The sequence below is a fragment of the Miniopterus natalensis genome, chromosome 4, assembly GCF_054644295.1.
Source record: "Miniopterus natalensis isolate mMinNat1 chromosome 4, mMinNat1.hap1, whole genome shotgun sequence".
Lineage (NCBI taxonomy): Eukaryota > Metazoa > Chordata > Mammalia > Chiroptera > Miniopteridae > Miniopterus > Miniopterus natalensis.
In genome coordinates, this window is record NC_142084.1 from 97,776,477 (window position 1) to 97,792,760 (window position 16,284).

General features: G+C 60.0%; 1 protein-coding gene across 1 annotated transcript in view; it reads left to right on the plus strand.

Annotated features, from left to right (window-relative positions):
* The window catches only part of RADIL (Rap associating with DIL domain), a 43,413-nt gene that overhangs the window by 21,585 nt on the left and 5,544 nt on the right, over nt 1-16,284 (plus strand). Inside the window, exons 2-8 of the mRNA XM_016213656.2 lie at nt 2,694-2,917; nt 3,552-4,160; nt 5,022-5,059; nt 9,273-9,433; nt 12,316-12,428; nt 12,778-13,015; nt 13,821-13,993. Coding sequence (XP_016069142.2) covers nt 2,694-2,917; nt 3,552-4,160; nt 5,022-5,059; nt 9,273-9,433; nt 12,316-12,428; nt 12,778-13,015; nt 13,821-13,993 — 1,556 coding nt within the window. The remainder of the gene's footprint in view (nt 1-2,693; nt 2,918-3,551; nt 4,161-5,021; nt 5,060-9,272; nt 9,434-12,315; nt 12,429-12,777; nt 13,016-13,820; nt 13,994-16,284) is intronic.

Consider the following 16,284-nt stretch of genomic DNA (forward strand, 5'->3'; position numbering starts at 1 on the left):
AGCCTCCGGTCATGGTCGCGTCTCTGAGGCCTCCCTCCCGGAGAGGGTGTAAGCAACAGAAACCCTCCCAAATGGTGCAAACGGTTCAAAACCCTCAACCCAGGGACAGCAGAGCAAACAGGACCCAGAGGTAAACCTGCAGGTTGGATTTATTGTCCAAACTCAGTGACGTCCAGGAAAGGAGCTGTTTTTCTTTCCAGTGCTGTAGGAAAGCCTGCATAGAGCCTGTGACGGGACTCCGATGGCAGCCACCAGCTGTTTTCAGAAAAACTTTGCTGCCCCGTGTACACAGAGGCCTCTCCTCTAGCCAGCAGAGGGGACGCCTGCACCGACTTCTTGTGGCGGGGAAGGGAGGGCTGCATATAGAGCCCTGTGGCCCAGGGTGCCCCCCTCTCCCAGGGGGTCTGATCCAGGGAAGAGGAACTGTGGGTCCTGCCCCAGGGCCTGAGACTCGGAGGGTTAGTTCTGGGCATTGAGGGAGCAGAGCTGGGAACGGTGCTCTGCTCCTTTTTTTGACTGTGCCCATGTGAGCAGCACCCAGGCCCTCTCACCAGCCGGCCGTCAGTTGCACCTGTAGGTCAGGTCTCTCCCCAGTTCCCTGTCAGTAGCAGTTCGGGAGCAGTCAGGCCTGGGGTGATCTCAAATCCTCAAAATAAAGTACAAGGAATAATGAACTGACACCAGGGTGCCTACCTGCCAGAGGTGACATAAATTTTCTTGATCACGTTAGAGTTTTTAAAAATGAGTAACACATTTTATAAATAAAGTTATATATAAAGTACATCCTATTATAGCTCCTCAGCTCTGGCCCCTCCACGCTGGGTGGCCACTCTAGGACCCATCAAGGAGACCTGGGAGCCGGACTGAGCGGCAGCATCTGAAACTCCCCAGGCAGTTCTGAGCACTGGCGGGGTGAGACCACTGCTCTACAGTGGGGTCAAGAAACCCGGCCCTGGGCCCTGGGAAGGGTCATCTGCCACGGCCTGCGGGGCACCAGCTGGAGGAGTGGGGTCCAGTGGCTGTATCCCCAGGGGACACTGGCCTCGAGGAGCCCCTGGGAATCCTGGAGGAAAGGGGATGGCTGCGTGGCTGCCCTGGGGCCCCAGTACTTCCAGAAGGTGGTTCTGAGGCACATCCTCTCCTGCACCCCTGTCCCAGATGGAGGAAAGCTTGGGCCCTGGAACATCATTTTGGACTGGCTTTAAATGTTTCTTCTTTCAGGCGTGGCCCATGTTTTTGCCATGGTGCCAGAAGCCCTGGGGTCTGTCATTCTAAGAGAGTGGGGGTGGGACAGGGCCTGCCCCCTGCCCATTTCTGCTCCCCTGCCCCTCTCCTGCCCCCCAACCCTCCTCCTCCCTGCCCCCTGCCCCCACCTGCTGCTCCTGCTCCCACCTCCCCTTGCCCCCACCTGTTTACCCTGCACCCCTCCCCCTTCCTGCCCCTGCTGTTCTGCCTCTGCCCCCACCTGTCTCCCCTGCCTCCCCTGCCCCCCTGATGTCCTGCCCCCCTGCTCCCCCTGCCCCGCCTACTCCAACCTGACCCCCCCCATCCCTCCTGGCCCCGCCTGCCCACCCCCTTCCTGCATGCCCCCTCCTGCCTGGCCGGCTCCCCTCCTGTGGGTTGCTGGCCGGCTGGCTCTGCGGCAGGCAGGCAGGCAGGCAGGGAGCAGCAGCTGCGCCACTGACAGGCCTGCACTGCGGCTCGGCCTCCTGCTTCCTGCAGCCCCGGCCGGCCCCAGTGGGCTGCGGACGAGCAGGCTTCCTTCTGGAAGGGCAGGTCGGTCTTCACGCTTGCTGGGCTCCAGCTCCCGGTAAGGCAGCGCCCTTGGCCCCAGCTCGCCCTCCCTGCGCACATCCTCTGGCTTTGGTTTTGTGTGGAGTGGCTGTAGGGAGGGGTGCTGCAGATGGGGAGGAGGAGGGGTCTCAGGAAGACAGCGCCAGGGTCAGCAGGGGGCAGGGGGTGGGAGACTGGCACTCGTGGGTCAGGTGACTTCTCAGCTCTCCGCAGCATTAGCGCAAAAGGATGCTTTGGGATGGAGAAGACTTTCTTTTGTGGGGTGTTGTGTATGCACATGTATGTGCCTATGCGTGCATGGGTTTGTGTGTGCGCATATGCATACATGTACGTGTGCGCGCAGACCTGGTGTGCGTGTGTGTGCGTACATGTGCATGTGCTTTCTGACCTGGCAGTGTGGACGCAGCCTTGGGAAGGGGCAGTGAGCTGTCCTAGGAGACCAGCTGGCTCCTTGTAAAATGGGGGGGATGCAATGAACGGTTCCCATCTCATCAGTCAGCACACACACATGCACACACATGAACACACATGCACACACATGCACAGGAGGGCTGGCGGGATGGGACGGGTGGGCTTCTGGGTGGTGTGGCACCTGGACTGTGACCTAGCAGCAGTTGATGCTGTGGTGGGTTTGCCGGCCCAGGAGAGGGCAGTGGGGCTGGCTGCCTGCGCCGTGGGGCTCCTGCAGGCGCCTCAGGAGGGGACAGCTGGCCTGCCTGATTCTGGAAGGGGGGTTAGAGGTCCAGCCTGGTGAGGGCAGGTCAGTGGGCGGAGCCCTGTAGTCTCCCCGACAGGCGGGCAGCCCGGTGATGGTGAAGGGGCTCCTGAGGTTGGAATCCAGAAGGGCCTGGAGGCCTCCGCAGGCTCTGGCCGGTTACCCTGCGTGGCTTCTGTTTCAGGGATAAACGCCCAAGCCCGGAGGCTGCAGCGGAGCCGCGCCAAGGGAACCCCAGCCCTGGCCTCGGGGGGCACCCAGAGCCCCCCTGCGCCCCAGCTACGCCGCTCGGCCAGTGAGACCAGCCTGAGCCCTGCCGCGACCCAGGAGCCCGGCCAGGACACCATGCGCTACTCCCTCTACGAGTCGCCCCACCTGCTCCTTCTGCAGGGCTACAGCCAGCAGCACGTGAGCCGCCTTCCCCAGAGTCAGGCCACCCGCCCACCCGCCCAGGGCCCTGAGCAGGAGGCCACAGGGTGTCCTCAGAATAGAGGCCTCTTGCCATGTGCTCAGTCAGCAGTGAGCTCCTGTTGCTCTGGCCGTGATGGGCTCTAGAGCAGTGTTGGCTGGAAGGGTCTTGGCCCTTAGCAACCGGGCCCTGTGGCTGCTCCGCAGATGCCCCCCCACTGCCTCGCTCCCTCCCACTCCAGCTTCGGTGCACACCTGGGCTTAGGAGGCACCTCCCCTGGAGAAGCTGGGGCAGCAAGGAGGTGCTTCCGCGCTCGGCATGGACCAGCTGGGGGCTTAGCCTGTGGCTATAGTCAGTGTCTGTCCAGCCTGGCCCTTGTCTGGCCTATTGCATCTCACACTGGGGTCCTCCCTGGGTTTCTGGCAGCCGCCAAGGCTACTCTGGGGAAGCTCCTCCCTGGGACAGGGTGAGCGTCCCGTGGGGAAGGCTGGGGGCAAGCAGCCAGTGAGGAAGGGGGTGTCCAGAACTCGGAGAACGGGGACAGTGGTTCCCGGCCACCTGCACAGGTACCATGGACAGGGACACTGCCATTGCATGAGGGGTCCTGCCCTGAGGGCCCTGTCTGCCTTCCAGGACAGCCTGGTGTACGTGCTGAACCGGGAGCGGCACACGGTGGGCCAGAGGACCCCCTCCAGCAAGCCCAGCATCAGCCTCTCGGCCCCCGACATCCTGCCCCTGCACTGCACCCTCCGCCGGCACCACCCCGCGGGCCGCGAGCAGGCGGGGGGCCTGCTGGTCCTGGAGCCCATCCCTGGGGCACCCATTGCGGTCAATTTCTCAGAGGTGGGGACCCGGACGGTGGTGCTGCGCCACGGGGACCTGCTGTCCCTGGGCCTCTACTACCTGCTGCTCTTCAAGGAGCCGGCGCAGGCCCGGCCCCTGCCCACCCAGGCGCTGGCCCGCCTCCGGGCCCTGCCCCACAGCTGCAGGATGTGCGGAGCCCAGCTCCGTGCCCCGGGCGCCTCCCGGCCGCGGCAGCTGCACCTGGAGTTCGAGCCCGAGGTGGAGGACGCGCTGCTGCGGCGCATCATGACGCTGATCGAGCCGGGCGGCGACGACCACAAGCTGACCCCTGCCTTCCTCCTCTGCCTCTGCATCCAGCACTCGGCCACCCGCCTCCAGCCTGGCTCCTTTGGGCAGCTCCTGCTCAAGATAGCGACAGCGATCCGCGAGACAGTCTGGGTCAGTCGCAGGCTTGGGTGGGTTCACTCAGGGAGCGGAGTCCCTCCTCTGGCCAAGGGCCGGCCTGTCCTGCCTGTCGCACCTCCAGCTGGGGCACCCCGTGGCGCTTCACCCTTGTGGGCTTGGGCGTGGCTTCATTCGCTTTGGTCCCTGTGTCCTCCCCACGGCCAAGCCCGGCCCCCCACGTGCCCAGAAACAGGGTGCCTGGAGCCCAGAGCCTCTATTTGGCCTGGGTGCCCCTTGCTTTCTGCCAGGAGCAGTTTGAGCTCTGCCAGCACCCCACTGCAGGTCCCTTGTCAACTTGGTGGTGGGGACACAGGGCTGACTGGTCGAGTTCTGTACATTGAAAACCTTCCCTGCAGGATGGGTCCCTAGACTGCAGCCCATGAGTACCGAAGGGTGCTGAGCATCCTGGGCCCCATCTATCACATGCCTCCCAGAAAATGCCGGCTAAACCCCGAGCCCTATTGGGATGTGTAAACACACTTGCAAACATTCAGCTCCTGTTCCCTATTTTCACTGTGTGATGTTTACAGTAAGAGTTAGTGGAACCTTTCTCCTGCCATTTGTAATGGGTCTGAGCGATCCTGTTTCTGAAATGGCCAGTTGCTGTGGAAGCTGGACAGCTGAGAAATCCCCGTGGTGGGAATGGGAAGGTCACATTCAGCTACGAGCAGGAAGCTGTGACATCCAGTGGGAAACTGTCCTGACGCGGCCAGCAGGGGCTCGGCCGGAGTGCTGCAGCTGGAGCTCGAGGCCGCGCTTTCATGTAGATGGTGTCCCACGTCTGCGCTGGGTTCTCACTGACCACCCGCGGCTTCTGTTTTTCTCATGCTTGCTTTTTTGTCCTTTGCATTGTAGGAGAAAACCAAAGAACTAGCAGAGAAGCAGGCACACCTGTAAGTATTCTGTCACTGTCCCCTCCTCCCCTAGGCAGGTAGCTTCCAGGTAGACCTGCTCTTCCTCGGAGCCAGCGCCCAAGGGCCCAGCCGCCCCCAGGTCAGCCCTGTACTCCGTCACCTGTCCTCCCGTCTCCCAGTGGCCGTTCCTATTTCCTTAATCACCACCCTGGGAAGTGCTATGTGCGGGAGATCTCCCGAGCGACGTCTGTGGCATGAGTGGGCTGGACCCTCACACGCCCTCAGCGCTCTTAACAGAGAGGACTGACCTCCCAGGGACGGTCCGACTGCCTGTGCCCCACCCCCCAGGTCTGTTTTCATAGAAAGCACTGTTTCTACACTTACAGGCGCTGGGGACCAGGGACTATTTGTCATTAACAACAAAGACGTGCATATTCTGTGACCCCATAGTCCCATCTCAGGGAGACACTGGAGAAACATCTCCACATGGAGGAAAGTGTTGGAGGCATCCATGGCCTGTGGCAGATGTGTAGGGGACGCTTGGGGACAGTGAAAGTGGATGAACTGCCACTCTGAGCTTCATCGTGCAGGGGAACCCAGAAAGGTGCCCACCGTGTGATTATGCACAGTCGTGTGGATGGGTGCCCAGCGCGCTGCCTGCTGGAGGCACGTGTCCGTGGGAGCACCCTGAAGACCACCAGGCAAGGTGGAGGGTCCACGAGGGACAGGCTCCTGGAGCCCTGGGTCCCACCACGGTGCACGCAGTTTGCCTCACTCCATGTCTGCTTCACGTGAAGATTGTCCACGTGTGAAGCACATGGTTGCCACATAGGCTTGCTTCTATAACCTTGGTCCTGGGAGGTAAACGGGGAAGCGTGTTCCCCTCCCCTTTCGAAGATTGGAACTGAGGGCTCAGAGGGAAGCCTTGGACTCACCCAGTGTCCCCGCCGTGGCTGGAAGTTGGCACGGAATTCGTCACTCAGTCCCTGAGGCTCTTCCACCAGCTGGACAGCAGTGGGCGCTTAGTACTGGCCAGGCCGGCCGAGGGTGGCAGTGGCCCCAGGGTGATGGATGGTGGGCGGTGTGGGGAGGTGGCCCACTCGCTGGAGGCGGCGTGGGTCAGGTTTTCTGTGCGAGGGGAAGCGAGTGAGGGAGTTGGCCTCCGGCGCAGGGCGGAGGGGGATGTGCAGGTGAGGGAGCAGTTTGTGGAGCCCCCAGCCCTCACCCGAGGGCACCCTCCCATCCCAGCGCCTCCTGCGGGCGGCCTGGAGACAGCAGGAACCCAGGCCCTCCCTTCAGCAGCTCACGCGCTGTTTTCCAGAACTCCCCCTGTTAGGGCCTGTGTCTATCCCCCGAGGACGCTCCTTTTAAAATTATGAATCACTCCCAGAACACAGAAAATACAGACTGTGTCGGTCACCGTGAACCCACACCTGGGCTTAACATTGTCGGCGTCTTGCCCGTTTGCTTCTGCCCTTTGAGTCGTGCGCGTCTTGTTAGAGGGCGAATGGCTTGGATTTCACTGCCTGCTTTTTCTGCATCTGTGACCATCACACGTTTCCCCTTGGCCTGTGGGTGTGGGCGCCACCTCGGGGTCCTGAGCCGCGACCGGCTCCCAGGGACTGAACCCTTCATGACTGCTGCTTCTCTAGCACTGACATTGCCATTAGGATTTTCCCATCTGAATTCATAGCTAACATTGGTCTGTGAATTTATTTTTTTTGTATTGTCCTCTCCGGATTCACGGGAAATGAACTGGGCAGCCGGGTCTGTCCTCGGTTCCGAGTCAGTGCGCTGAGGTGAGGACCCGGGCCCGAGGCTCTGGGAGAGGCCGTCACAGCACCGGTGCTGCCTGCTGGGGACGGACACCCGAGTTTGCTGATTCCGTTTTTCAGTGATTATTGGTTTATTTAGTTTTCTGTTTCTTCTTGTGTCGATTTTGGTCATTTTTACTTTCCTAGGGAATTATCTATTACATGTGTTTTTCAAAGTTTTTGGAATAAAATTGTCCATTATAGTCTCTTATTTGTTCATCTCTAATATGTTTATGACGCTGTCCCTCTATTTAATTTCTGTTGTGTTTATAGCTTTCTCTTCTTTCCCTCCTTCGATTCACCTTTCCAGGCACTGGTCTACTATTTTCTGTGTAAAAGAACCAGTTTTGTTGTTTCTGTTTACTTTTTCCTTGCTTTCTATGTCATTAATCTCTTTATTATTTCCTTACTCTTATATAAATTCTATTTTAATTTCTTTTTTGATTCATGAATTGTTTTTAATTTTTAAATTTTCATTTAAATTTTATTAGCAAAAATGCATTTGATTTTGTTTTTAGTAGTAATTTCTCTTCTCTATGCTTCCCAGATGGATTTCATTTTTCTGTCTCGAAGTGTCGCTGCTTTGATCTGTTTTCTTACCATAGTGAAGACGCTTGGCAGGTGTTGAGCGTGCACCACAGTGAGGCAGCTTCAGGCACAGTGACGCACGGCGGGTCTATGGGACGCACTCTTCTGCGTGACTGAACCTTCGAGTCACCTGGTGGCCGGTTCCCCTTTCTCTCCTCCCCCGCCAGCCCCTGACCGTCCTTCGGCTCTGAGCCCAGGCGCTTGGCTGCTTAGGTCTCACGTGGGTGACTCAAGCCGCGCGCCCCTTCTGTGACTGGCCGTTTCCGCCGAGCACCCTGCCCTCGGTTCGCCTGCTGCTGAAGCGCAGGCTCCTTTCCTTGGGGTCGATCGCATCCCGCATCCGCTGCGCCACCTGCCAGGTTCTCCCCCAGCTTCTCGGCCAGGACCTGGCGTGTGACTCCGCAGCCCGGTGGCTGTGGGAGTGCTGCTCGGAGCACTGGGTGCCGACCCCTCGCCTGGTCCCGATTTCAGTTCTTTTGGTAAACAGCCAGCAGTGGGATTGCTGGGCTGTGAGGTGGTCCTGGTTTTAGTTTTTGAGGAACATAGTTTTGCACAGTGGCCGCACCCATTTACAGGCCTACCGGCGCTCAGGGTCCCTTTCCCATCGTCGCCAGCACTGACCTCTGGTCTCTGGTCTCCACGCTCACAGGTGCAAGGGGCCGCTCGCTGGGTTTGAACCTCCCTGAGGAGTAGGGGTGCTGGGCGTCTTTTCCTGTCCCTGTTGGCCACTTGTGTCTTCTTGGGAGACGTGTCTATTTAGATCTTTTGCCCATTTTTAATTGGATTATTAGTTTCTCTGCTTTTGAGTTGTAGCACTTTCTTAGTATTGTTGAAATTAACCCCTTATCTGACCTGTGGCTTGCGAATATTTCCCCCGTTCTGCGGGTTCCCTTTCACTCTGTGAACTGTTTCCTTCGCTGGGCAGAAGCTGTCGGTTTGAATTAGTCCCGTGTGCCCGCTCCTGCCTTTGCTGCCTGTGCCCTGGCGCCGTACCCATGAAATCCCGGTGCCCACTCGGTGCTGCCCTGGTCTGTGCCCCAGCGTATGGCCGGGCTGGGGCGGTGTGTCCTCGACGCTGAACTCGCTGGGATGACCCCGAAGCTCAGCTGGCCACACCCGGGGTCTGGTTTTCAGAGAGGCCTGGCTGAGCCTTCAAGTTCTGGGTGCAACTGAGAAGAGCGATGATGTCGGAAACGAAATGGAATGAGACTCAAGCGCCGGGTCAGTCCTCTCCCAATGACACAGCTCGGTGCCTGTGAGCACATGCGCGTCATCCCCACCAGCGCGGAGCGCGAGCAGGACTCGGGCCTCTGCGGGATCGGGGGCGGCGCACGGTGGCACCTGCTGGGCAGCGAGGACAAGGAGACGCGGCCCGAAGCCAGTCCTCTCCCGGAGCGGACAGACGGGCCCCATTGTGGACAAACGTGCAGTTGCGTCAGAAGGACGAGACTGCGCACGGGACAGCTGGGGAAGGGCGCCTGCGGTCCCTCAGCCCCGCCGCTGCTCGGCAGGGTGACTCGAGCAGATGGGGCCCAGCCTCCCCGCACACTTCCTCCCGGGCCCCGGTCACTCTGGATCGGAGTCCCTGCTCCGGCACTGCAGGCGGATTGAAGACCCCCCTCCCCGTGCACACTCAACACTCGCCGGCGGGAAATGGCTTGCTTACCAGAGTCCTTCGCAGTGGCCGTGGCTGCCGGGGGCCTTCCTGCTGAGGGTGGTGGGAGTGCCCCGCTGTCCCTGTCAGACAGGTCACGCATCTTCCTCCCATTTCCCAGCCTCGCCTTGGTCGTAGTTCTTGTTGGTGTCCCACTGATGCGAGCGTCCCCGTGATGCCAGTCTCTTTCCCGCAGCCAGGACCCCGTGACCTCGGCCAGCTTCTCGCTGGGCAGCTTGCTGCCTGACCTGCAGCACATCCTGCTGTGGATGGCCAACGCCGTGGAGCTGCTCTACTTCATCCAGCAGCGGAGCCCCGTCTACATGCAGAGCCTGGAGCAGGGGCCGGACATCGCAGGTGAGGCCGAGCTGCAGGCTGAGCGCGGCCAGCGTGCGGTCACCGTGCCGTCTCGGGACAGGGGCTGCCTGAGGGGGAAGCGACACTGACGACTGGGCTCACCTGGTACCTGTCGTTTGTGGCCCTGGCACTGTCCTTATCATTTCATGGGCTTCTCTCCTGTGTTCTGCCTGGGGGTCTGGGGGACACAGGTCACTCCTGTGCTGCGGCCCTAAACCACCCTTCTTTACGAGACGCTCCACCATTTCAGAGTGGAGGTGGGTCACCAAGGAGAGCAAGTCAATTTCTGAGACTAAAGTGTGGGACACGGTACATCTTAGGGTTGAGTAAAGTGTGAAAAGATTAAGAGAGTAAGAGAGAGTGACTGGGACGGACAGTCTGGGAGGGCTTCATGGGGAAGGTGGCATTGGGCTGCGCCCCGAGGCCACGTGGGATTTCACTGTGTGTGTCTTACGGGGACTCTGTGGGGTCTGGCGAGGCATGGTGGGTCCTGGGACGGAGCCAAGGAGCAGCAGGACTGTCCTGCAGTGGGATAGAATGTGACAGCCGGGCGCCCAGGGGCTGGGCCACAGCCTCGCATGGATGAGCTTGGTTTTGCCCACACAGCCTCTCTCTCTGCCACGGCAAAGACAAAGCTCTCACCCTTCCCTCCCGTTTGTGGGACCTCGGTCTGTCGCGGGCTGCACCACAAGCTCAGGGTCCCGAGTAGACGTGGCCTGGCTGCCCTGCCTCTCGGGGCCCAGGCTGCAGGCGGGAAAGGTTTGGCTGGGGCTCCCCATGGGCTGGGTCAGCGGACGCAGCACAGCGTCTGTGCATGCTCAGCTGTCTCCCGGGAGGAAAGAACCTGAAAAAACAGCTTACTGGCCTGCAGCCTCTGCCCCTTGTTCCCCCTGGTCGGACACCGTGGGGGGTGTCAGAACTCCCAGCGCAGGGCCACTGCCCTCTCTCTCCACGAGGCCTGCGCCTGAAGCCGACCTGTTTTCCGGCTCCCTTGCATGTGACGGGCACACCTGCCCTGCCCAAGTCTGCCCAGCCAGGGCCTCTCCCCTCCAGCCTGCCCTGTCCTCCCCTCGAGGCCTCTTATCACCTCCCTCTCCAAGCGTGGCAGTCTCCTCGGAGGCCTCTAGCTACCCAGGACCAATGTCGCAGGCACTGCAGCGGGACCTGCATGGGGGGCTCCTCTGGACTCTGCCTTGGCCAGCGAGAGTCTGGACCTGTGGCCCGTTCTAAGTGCATGTTGTCCTGCGAGATGTCAGGAGGTTGGGCATGCTCTCGAGGAACCCCACTGATTCTGGCTCCAGCAGAGAGAGTCAGCTGGGAGCCTCCCCCTCCCCATGACTCTTAGGCACAGTGTTCATGGGACAGTTGCCTTATCAAGAGGCATGGACAGGGACACCTTCGCTGCGGGTGAGGTCCTGCCCTGAGGGCCCTGCCTGCCTTCCAGGACAGCCTGGTGTGCGTGCTGAACTGAGAGTGGCACACGGTGGGCCAGAGGACCCCTCCAGCGAGCCCCTCTCGGCCCCCGACATCCTGCCCCTGCACTGCACCCTCCGCCGGCACCACGCAGCTGGGTGAACCCACTGCGCAGGGACCGGCGTCTGGATGGTTTTCCTGGGAAAGCTGCTTGTGGGTGATGGTCACTGGTCGTTTAGCTGCTGTCTCGGTCTTAGGAGGAAGTTATTTTTGGTGGGGGAGCCCGGATGTCATGCAGCCCGGTGGATGCTGGGAGGGGGTCCCGCCTCTGTGAACCCTGGGACCACGCCGGCTGGCAGGAAAGCCTCAGCAGGATCTGAGCGGCCTGGAGACAATATCCCATGCAGTGCAGGCGCTGGAGAGCTCAGAGGAAAAATAACGTCAACCAGAGGGTGAAGGGAAGGTTAGGGCCGGCGCTCGGACTCCTGACCTCCCACAGGAAGTATCTGTGGGAAGATGTAAAAGCAGAGATGTCCCGTCCTGAGCTGGAAAAGTCGCCTTTCATTCCCCAAAGAATCTTTGTGTGTGACGCTCTTATCCAGGAGACCTCGTTCACGTAGGCCGGTGAAGATTAGCCCGGCTAAGGGGGGTGTTTCACCCATTCACAATCCTCCTGTAAGTCTTTGAGACTCTGCCTGGTACCTGTAGATTGGGGGGTCCTTGGGTACCCACACGGGTGGCCTCCATCCTGGGCCTTGGGAGCCAGCACGGGAGGAAGGGAGGGGGGCTGCAGGCTACCTCCTGACACTGAGCAGGACACCGCTCCGCTGCGGTGAGAGGGCTGCAGCTGGGTTTCTCCGCCACGTCCCCCCTGGCTCAAGGCTGTGACATGGCTGGTCGCGTGTGTTCCAGGCAGCAGTGGCGCCGGCCTCGGGTGTTTCTGTGGCCTGGAGCCTCTGGAAGAAGGGAGCACTGCAGCTGGCAGCCACTTAAGAGCCTCTTGTTCCCCCAGACCTGGGGCCCCTCACGCAGCCTGGTGAGGCTGCAGGGAGCATCCAGACCCTGTCAGGGTCCCAAACGAGACCCCAAAGGCCAGGCTCTGGGGAGGGGTCAGGTGGTTTCTGGGGAGTGAGCTGTCTGTGGGCTGAGGGGCAGGAGCCCGAGCTCGAAGGGGAAGTGCCATGAACAGCAAGACAGGGACGGCCGCATGTCCAGATGTGGGCGGGGCGAGGCCTCCGATGCCTCGCACATCATTTCCTCTCTGCTGTCCAGCAGCAGGGCAGCAGGTCTGTGCTCCTGGGAGGCCTACCTGAGTGCTGGGAGCGATTCTTGGCCCTGGCAGACCCAGCACCGCCCTCCAACCCCGAGCAGAGCTTCCAGGACAGTGGGGACCATGCTGCACGTCCATCAGGGAGACTGGTGTCTTCATCTGCTGTCCCCTCCTTAACCTGTGCTGCTGTGTCCTGCAGGCTCAAAGGAGTCCCTGTTCTCCAGTGCGCTCTCGGCCAGCGAGGAGGCCATGGCGGAGCTGGAGGAGGTCATCCTGTACGCCTTCCAGCAGTGCGTGTACTACATCTCCAAGGTGTGCCCCATCCTCCTGGCTCTGGGGGGCTCAGGGACCTGGAAGGAGCCGCATGCTTTTCCCCCATCACCTGCTATTTGAGGATTTTGAGCTCTATGGGGAGCCCCTCCTCACCCAAACCCTCCCCCTCTCCTCCCTCAAGACACTCAGGGTGTCTGCGGACCCTTTGCTGGATCCCCTTTGTGTTTCCTGGTGTCAGTGTCACCTGCACCTCTCACAGGAGCTTGTGCTGAGCCTCCACACTCCCAGGCAGCTCTTGTAGGAAACTGGTGTGTGCACTGTCAGTCCCCCACCCTGAGGCCTGTGCCCCAGGCTCTGCCAACCACTGGTGTCTTCCTCTGGCCCCCAGTCCCTGTATGTCTGCCTCCCGGCCCTCCTGGAATGCCCCCCTTTCCACACGGAGCCCCGGGAGAGCTGGTGCCCGGCCTCCCAGCTGCCAGAGGAGCTGCGCCGTGTCGTGTCCGTCTACCAGGCCGCCCTGGACCTCCTGCAGCAGTGCCAGGTGCACCCCGAGATCGCCTCCCAGGTGCTGGCCTACCTCTTCTTCTTCTCAAGCACTCTGCTCTTCAACCAGCTGCTGGACAAGGGTGAGGGGATGGGCGGGGGCTGGACCACTTTCTTGCAGGAAACATAAGCGTCCTCCCTGGAGGCGGGCTGAACCCTTGAGACGGCTCCCAGGGCGCTGGGCCGCAGTCTGGACCTTCTGACCCTGGGGGCGGGTGCCACAGGGTTCTGCAGGTGGAAGCTCAGGGAGCAGGAAATGTCACAGAGTCCCTGTGGGGGCAGGAGCTCCATCAGTGTCTGTGCAGGGCCCCTCAAGCCTTTCCTGGTCCCCTTTGTCTCCAGCAGTCCCATAGCCCCTGTGAGAGAGGAGGGAAGGCTCAGAGATGTGATGTGACTTTTGACCCCATCTCCCTGCCACCCAAAGTCCTCACTGCAGACATTCCTCTGTTGCCCTGCTCAGGGGCTCAGGGGTGCTGCTGGGCACAGGGACATGAACCCAGGGATGAGCCCCCAGCACATGGGTGTCACCACTGTGGACTTCCCAGGCTGAGTTGGGGTCTGCAGGGCAGGATTGGGTGGGAGCAAGGGGGCTTGGCTGTAGACTTGCACCATGTCCTTTTGCACTTGGGACTCAGTGGCTGTCATAGCCCCTCCCTGCTGTCTTTACCCCCACCTCCCATGCCCACCCCACCCCCTCCAGAGAGGGGCCCACAGCAGGTTCATGCCTTAGGTCGATGTAAGGTCTCACGTCTATCCTCTGAGGCCTGGGGGGGGGGGGGGCGGGGGGGCGGGGAGGGCACAGGGACGGGACCAGCGGGTGCCTGGCTCTCTGGGGGAGGATGGGCAACATAGGCCTCACCCACCCACCCGCCCCCGCTCCCTCTCCAGGCCCCTCTCTGAGTTGCTTCCACTGGCCCAGAGGCGTGCAGGCCTGTGCCCGCCTGCAGCAGCTCCTGGAGTGGACCAGGAGCGCTGGCTTTGGGGAGGCTGGGGAGCACTTCTTCCGGAAGCTTTCCTGCACACTCAACCTGCTGGCCACGCCCCGCGCCCAGCTCATCCAGGTACGTGGTGCAGAGTGTTCAAGGGGCAGCAGGTCAGTGGGGATGGGACGGGGACTGTGTGCTGTCACTCCTGAGTCACCAGCCTACAGACCAGGCAGAGTTGGTGGACGTGCTTCTGGGCCTCAGAGAACTTGCAGAGTTGTTTCCATTCCACAGCTGTTCCCACCTGTAGGCAGGAAAAAGGCCCCAAAATGTCAGTGTCTAGACCTTGATCCCCAACTGACTCTGTGACCCCACATGGCATGGGGGCACTGCAGAGGTGACTGAAGCTCGGGACCCTGAGATGGGAGATGGCCCTGGGTTAGCCCCTGGGCTCAGTTTAATCACACAGGTCCTTCCAGTGGAAGATGCTCAGAGATGGGATGGAAGGGAAACGAGGGACTCGACCCACCGTTGCTGGAGGAATGGAGGAATGGCCATGGGCCAAGGACTGCAGTGGCTGCCTAGGGCTGGGAACAGCCTCAGCCGAAGGCCAGCACAGGAATGGTGACCTCGGCCCTACACCCGCAGGGCACTGCATTCTGACAACCAGGATGAACTAGGAGACGGACCCTGCCCTGGAGCCTCCGGAAGGGACACAGCCCTGCCAGCACCTGGATCTGAGGCCATGTGACCCCACAGCTGTAAGAGGGCACATTCCTGCTGCTCTGACTGCTGTGTTGTGGTCATCTGTTACAACAGCAACAGGAAACTAATACATCCCCTCCCCCTCCTCCCTCTCCAGCTGCCTGACACAGTTGTCATAGATAATCAATGAAACCAGACCAGTGCTGTCCCCTTCTGCCTAGCATAAACCCCAAACATGCCCCAGGAATAAGGGCATCTGGAGGGAAATGTTTGAACCAAGTCAGTAATGTGGCTACTTCGCCATCTCCAGGCAAAGCTCTGAGCTGACTCCAGCATAGCCAGGGTGGCATGATATTCATGAGGGGACAGTGGACATTTCAGTTTGGTATTAAAAAATGGAGCAATACACCTCTACCCAAGGGAACAAGACCCAGAAAACCTCCTGTGTGCATCCGTCACTATTGTTATTAGTAATGGTGTAGCTGCTGCCTACTGAGCACCTGGGAAGTGTGGACGGCTGAGACCAACACATAGTCATCTGTTTAAAGGCACCAGAAAACTCCTGAAGCAACGGGGACTGGGGTAGCAGATCTACAGAGGGAGAACCACAAAGCTGTTCTGCTGCTGCTTTTCCTCTGTGGACATTTGTCTCATCTGGAAGCAGGATCTGTGTGAGACTGAAAGTCCAGCCTTCCTCCAGATCGGGCCAGGGCTGGGGAATAGAGACCGGAACAGCTTTGGCCATCTTACAGGCTAGGGAGACAAATGTAAGATACTCGAGGAGCCTGAAGTGCTTGGTGGTTTTCCCCTTATGACATCTGACAAAATTCTGAAGCTCCAGGGCCTGGGATGGGAAAGGCTTTAAGCAGAAACTCTGAAATGCAGAGTGGAATTGGTGGTAGTTTGACCTCCACTGGGTCAAGGTGGTCAGTGAAAATGAAGATGCACATACCAAACTCATGGGTGCAGTTAAAGCAGTGCTAACAGGCAAAATAATAGCTTTAAAATGTATCTGTTAGAAAACAGGGAAGGCTGAAATGATGATTGTGAAGCAGGAGAAAGAAAAGGAAGTCAAACCCAAAGCAGGAAGGAAATAACAGGGCGTCAGAATCAGTGACATGCAGATGGACACATAATGGAAAAGAGCAAAAAGCCAAGAGCAGCGTGATGGGTAGGGTGGTACACTCGTCACCAGGAGGTAGCTGCGGCACAGCCCCGAGCAGGCACCTGCCACCGCTGCAGGCAACCCGCCAAATGCGGAACACGAGGTTGGGTGGGAGAATCGGGCCCCGAGGAGCATGTGCTGTGGCTCCCACGGTACAGGCTTCAAGACCCTATAGGACAGCCTGCCCTGCCAAAGCGGCCACTACCGACCTGCCGGCGCGATGGGCTCACAGTGCTGCTGTGCTCCTGGTCTGGGCCGGTGCGGGCACGTGTGCTTGGTGAGCAGCTACTGAGCTGCGCGCTGCAGTTCACCTGCTTTCAGTGTTTGCTCTTCTTCAGTACGAAGGCACAGGAAAGGCAGCAGCAGCAGGTTCTCCCGTCCCCCCGTGTTCCCTTCCTGTACCACCGGCTGGGTTGTCTACTCTGGCAGAAGGCTCTTTATTTCTGGGACATTTAAAACGAAGATCTCTAGGCTGGGGAAACCCGGATCTGCTCCTGGAAAGGGCCTTCCTTGTGGCAAGCACCTACTGTGTGCTGGGCCCAGCCTGCCCACTGTCACT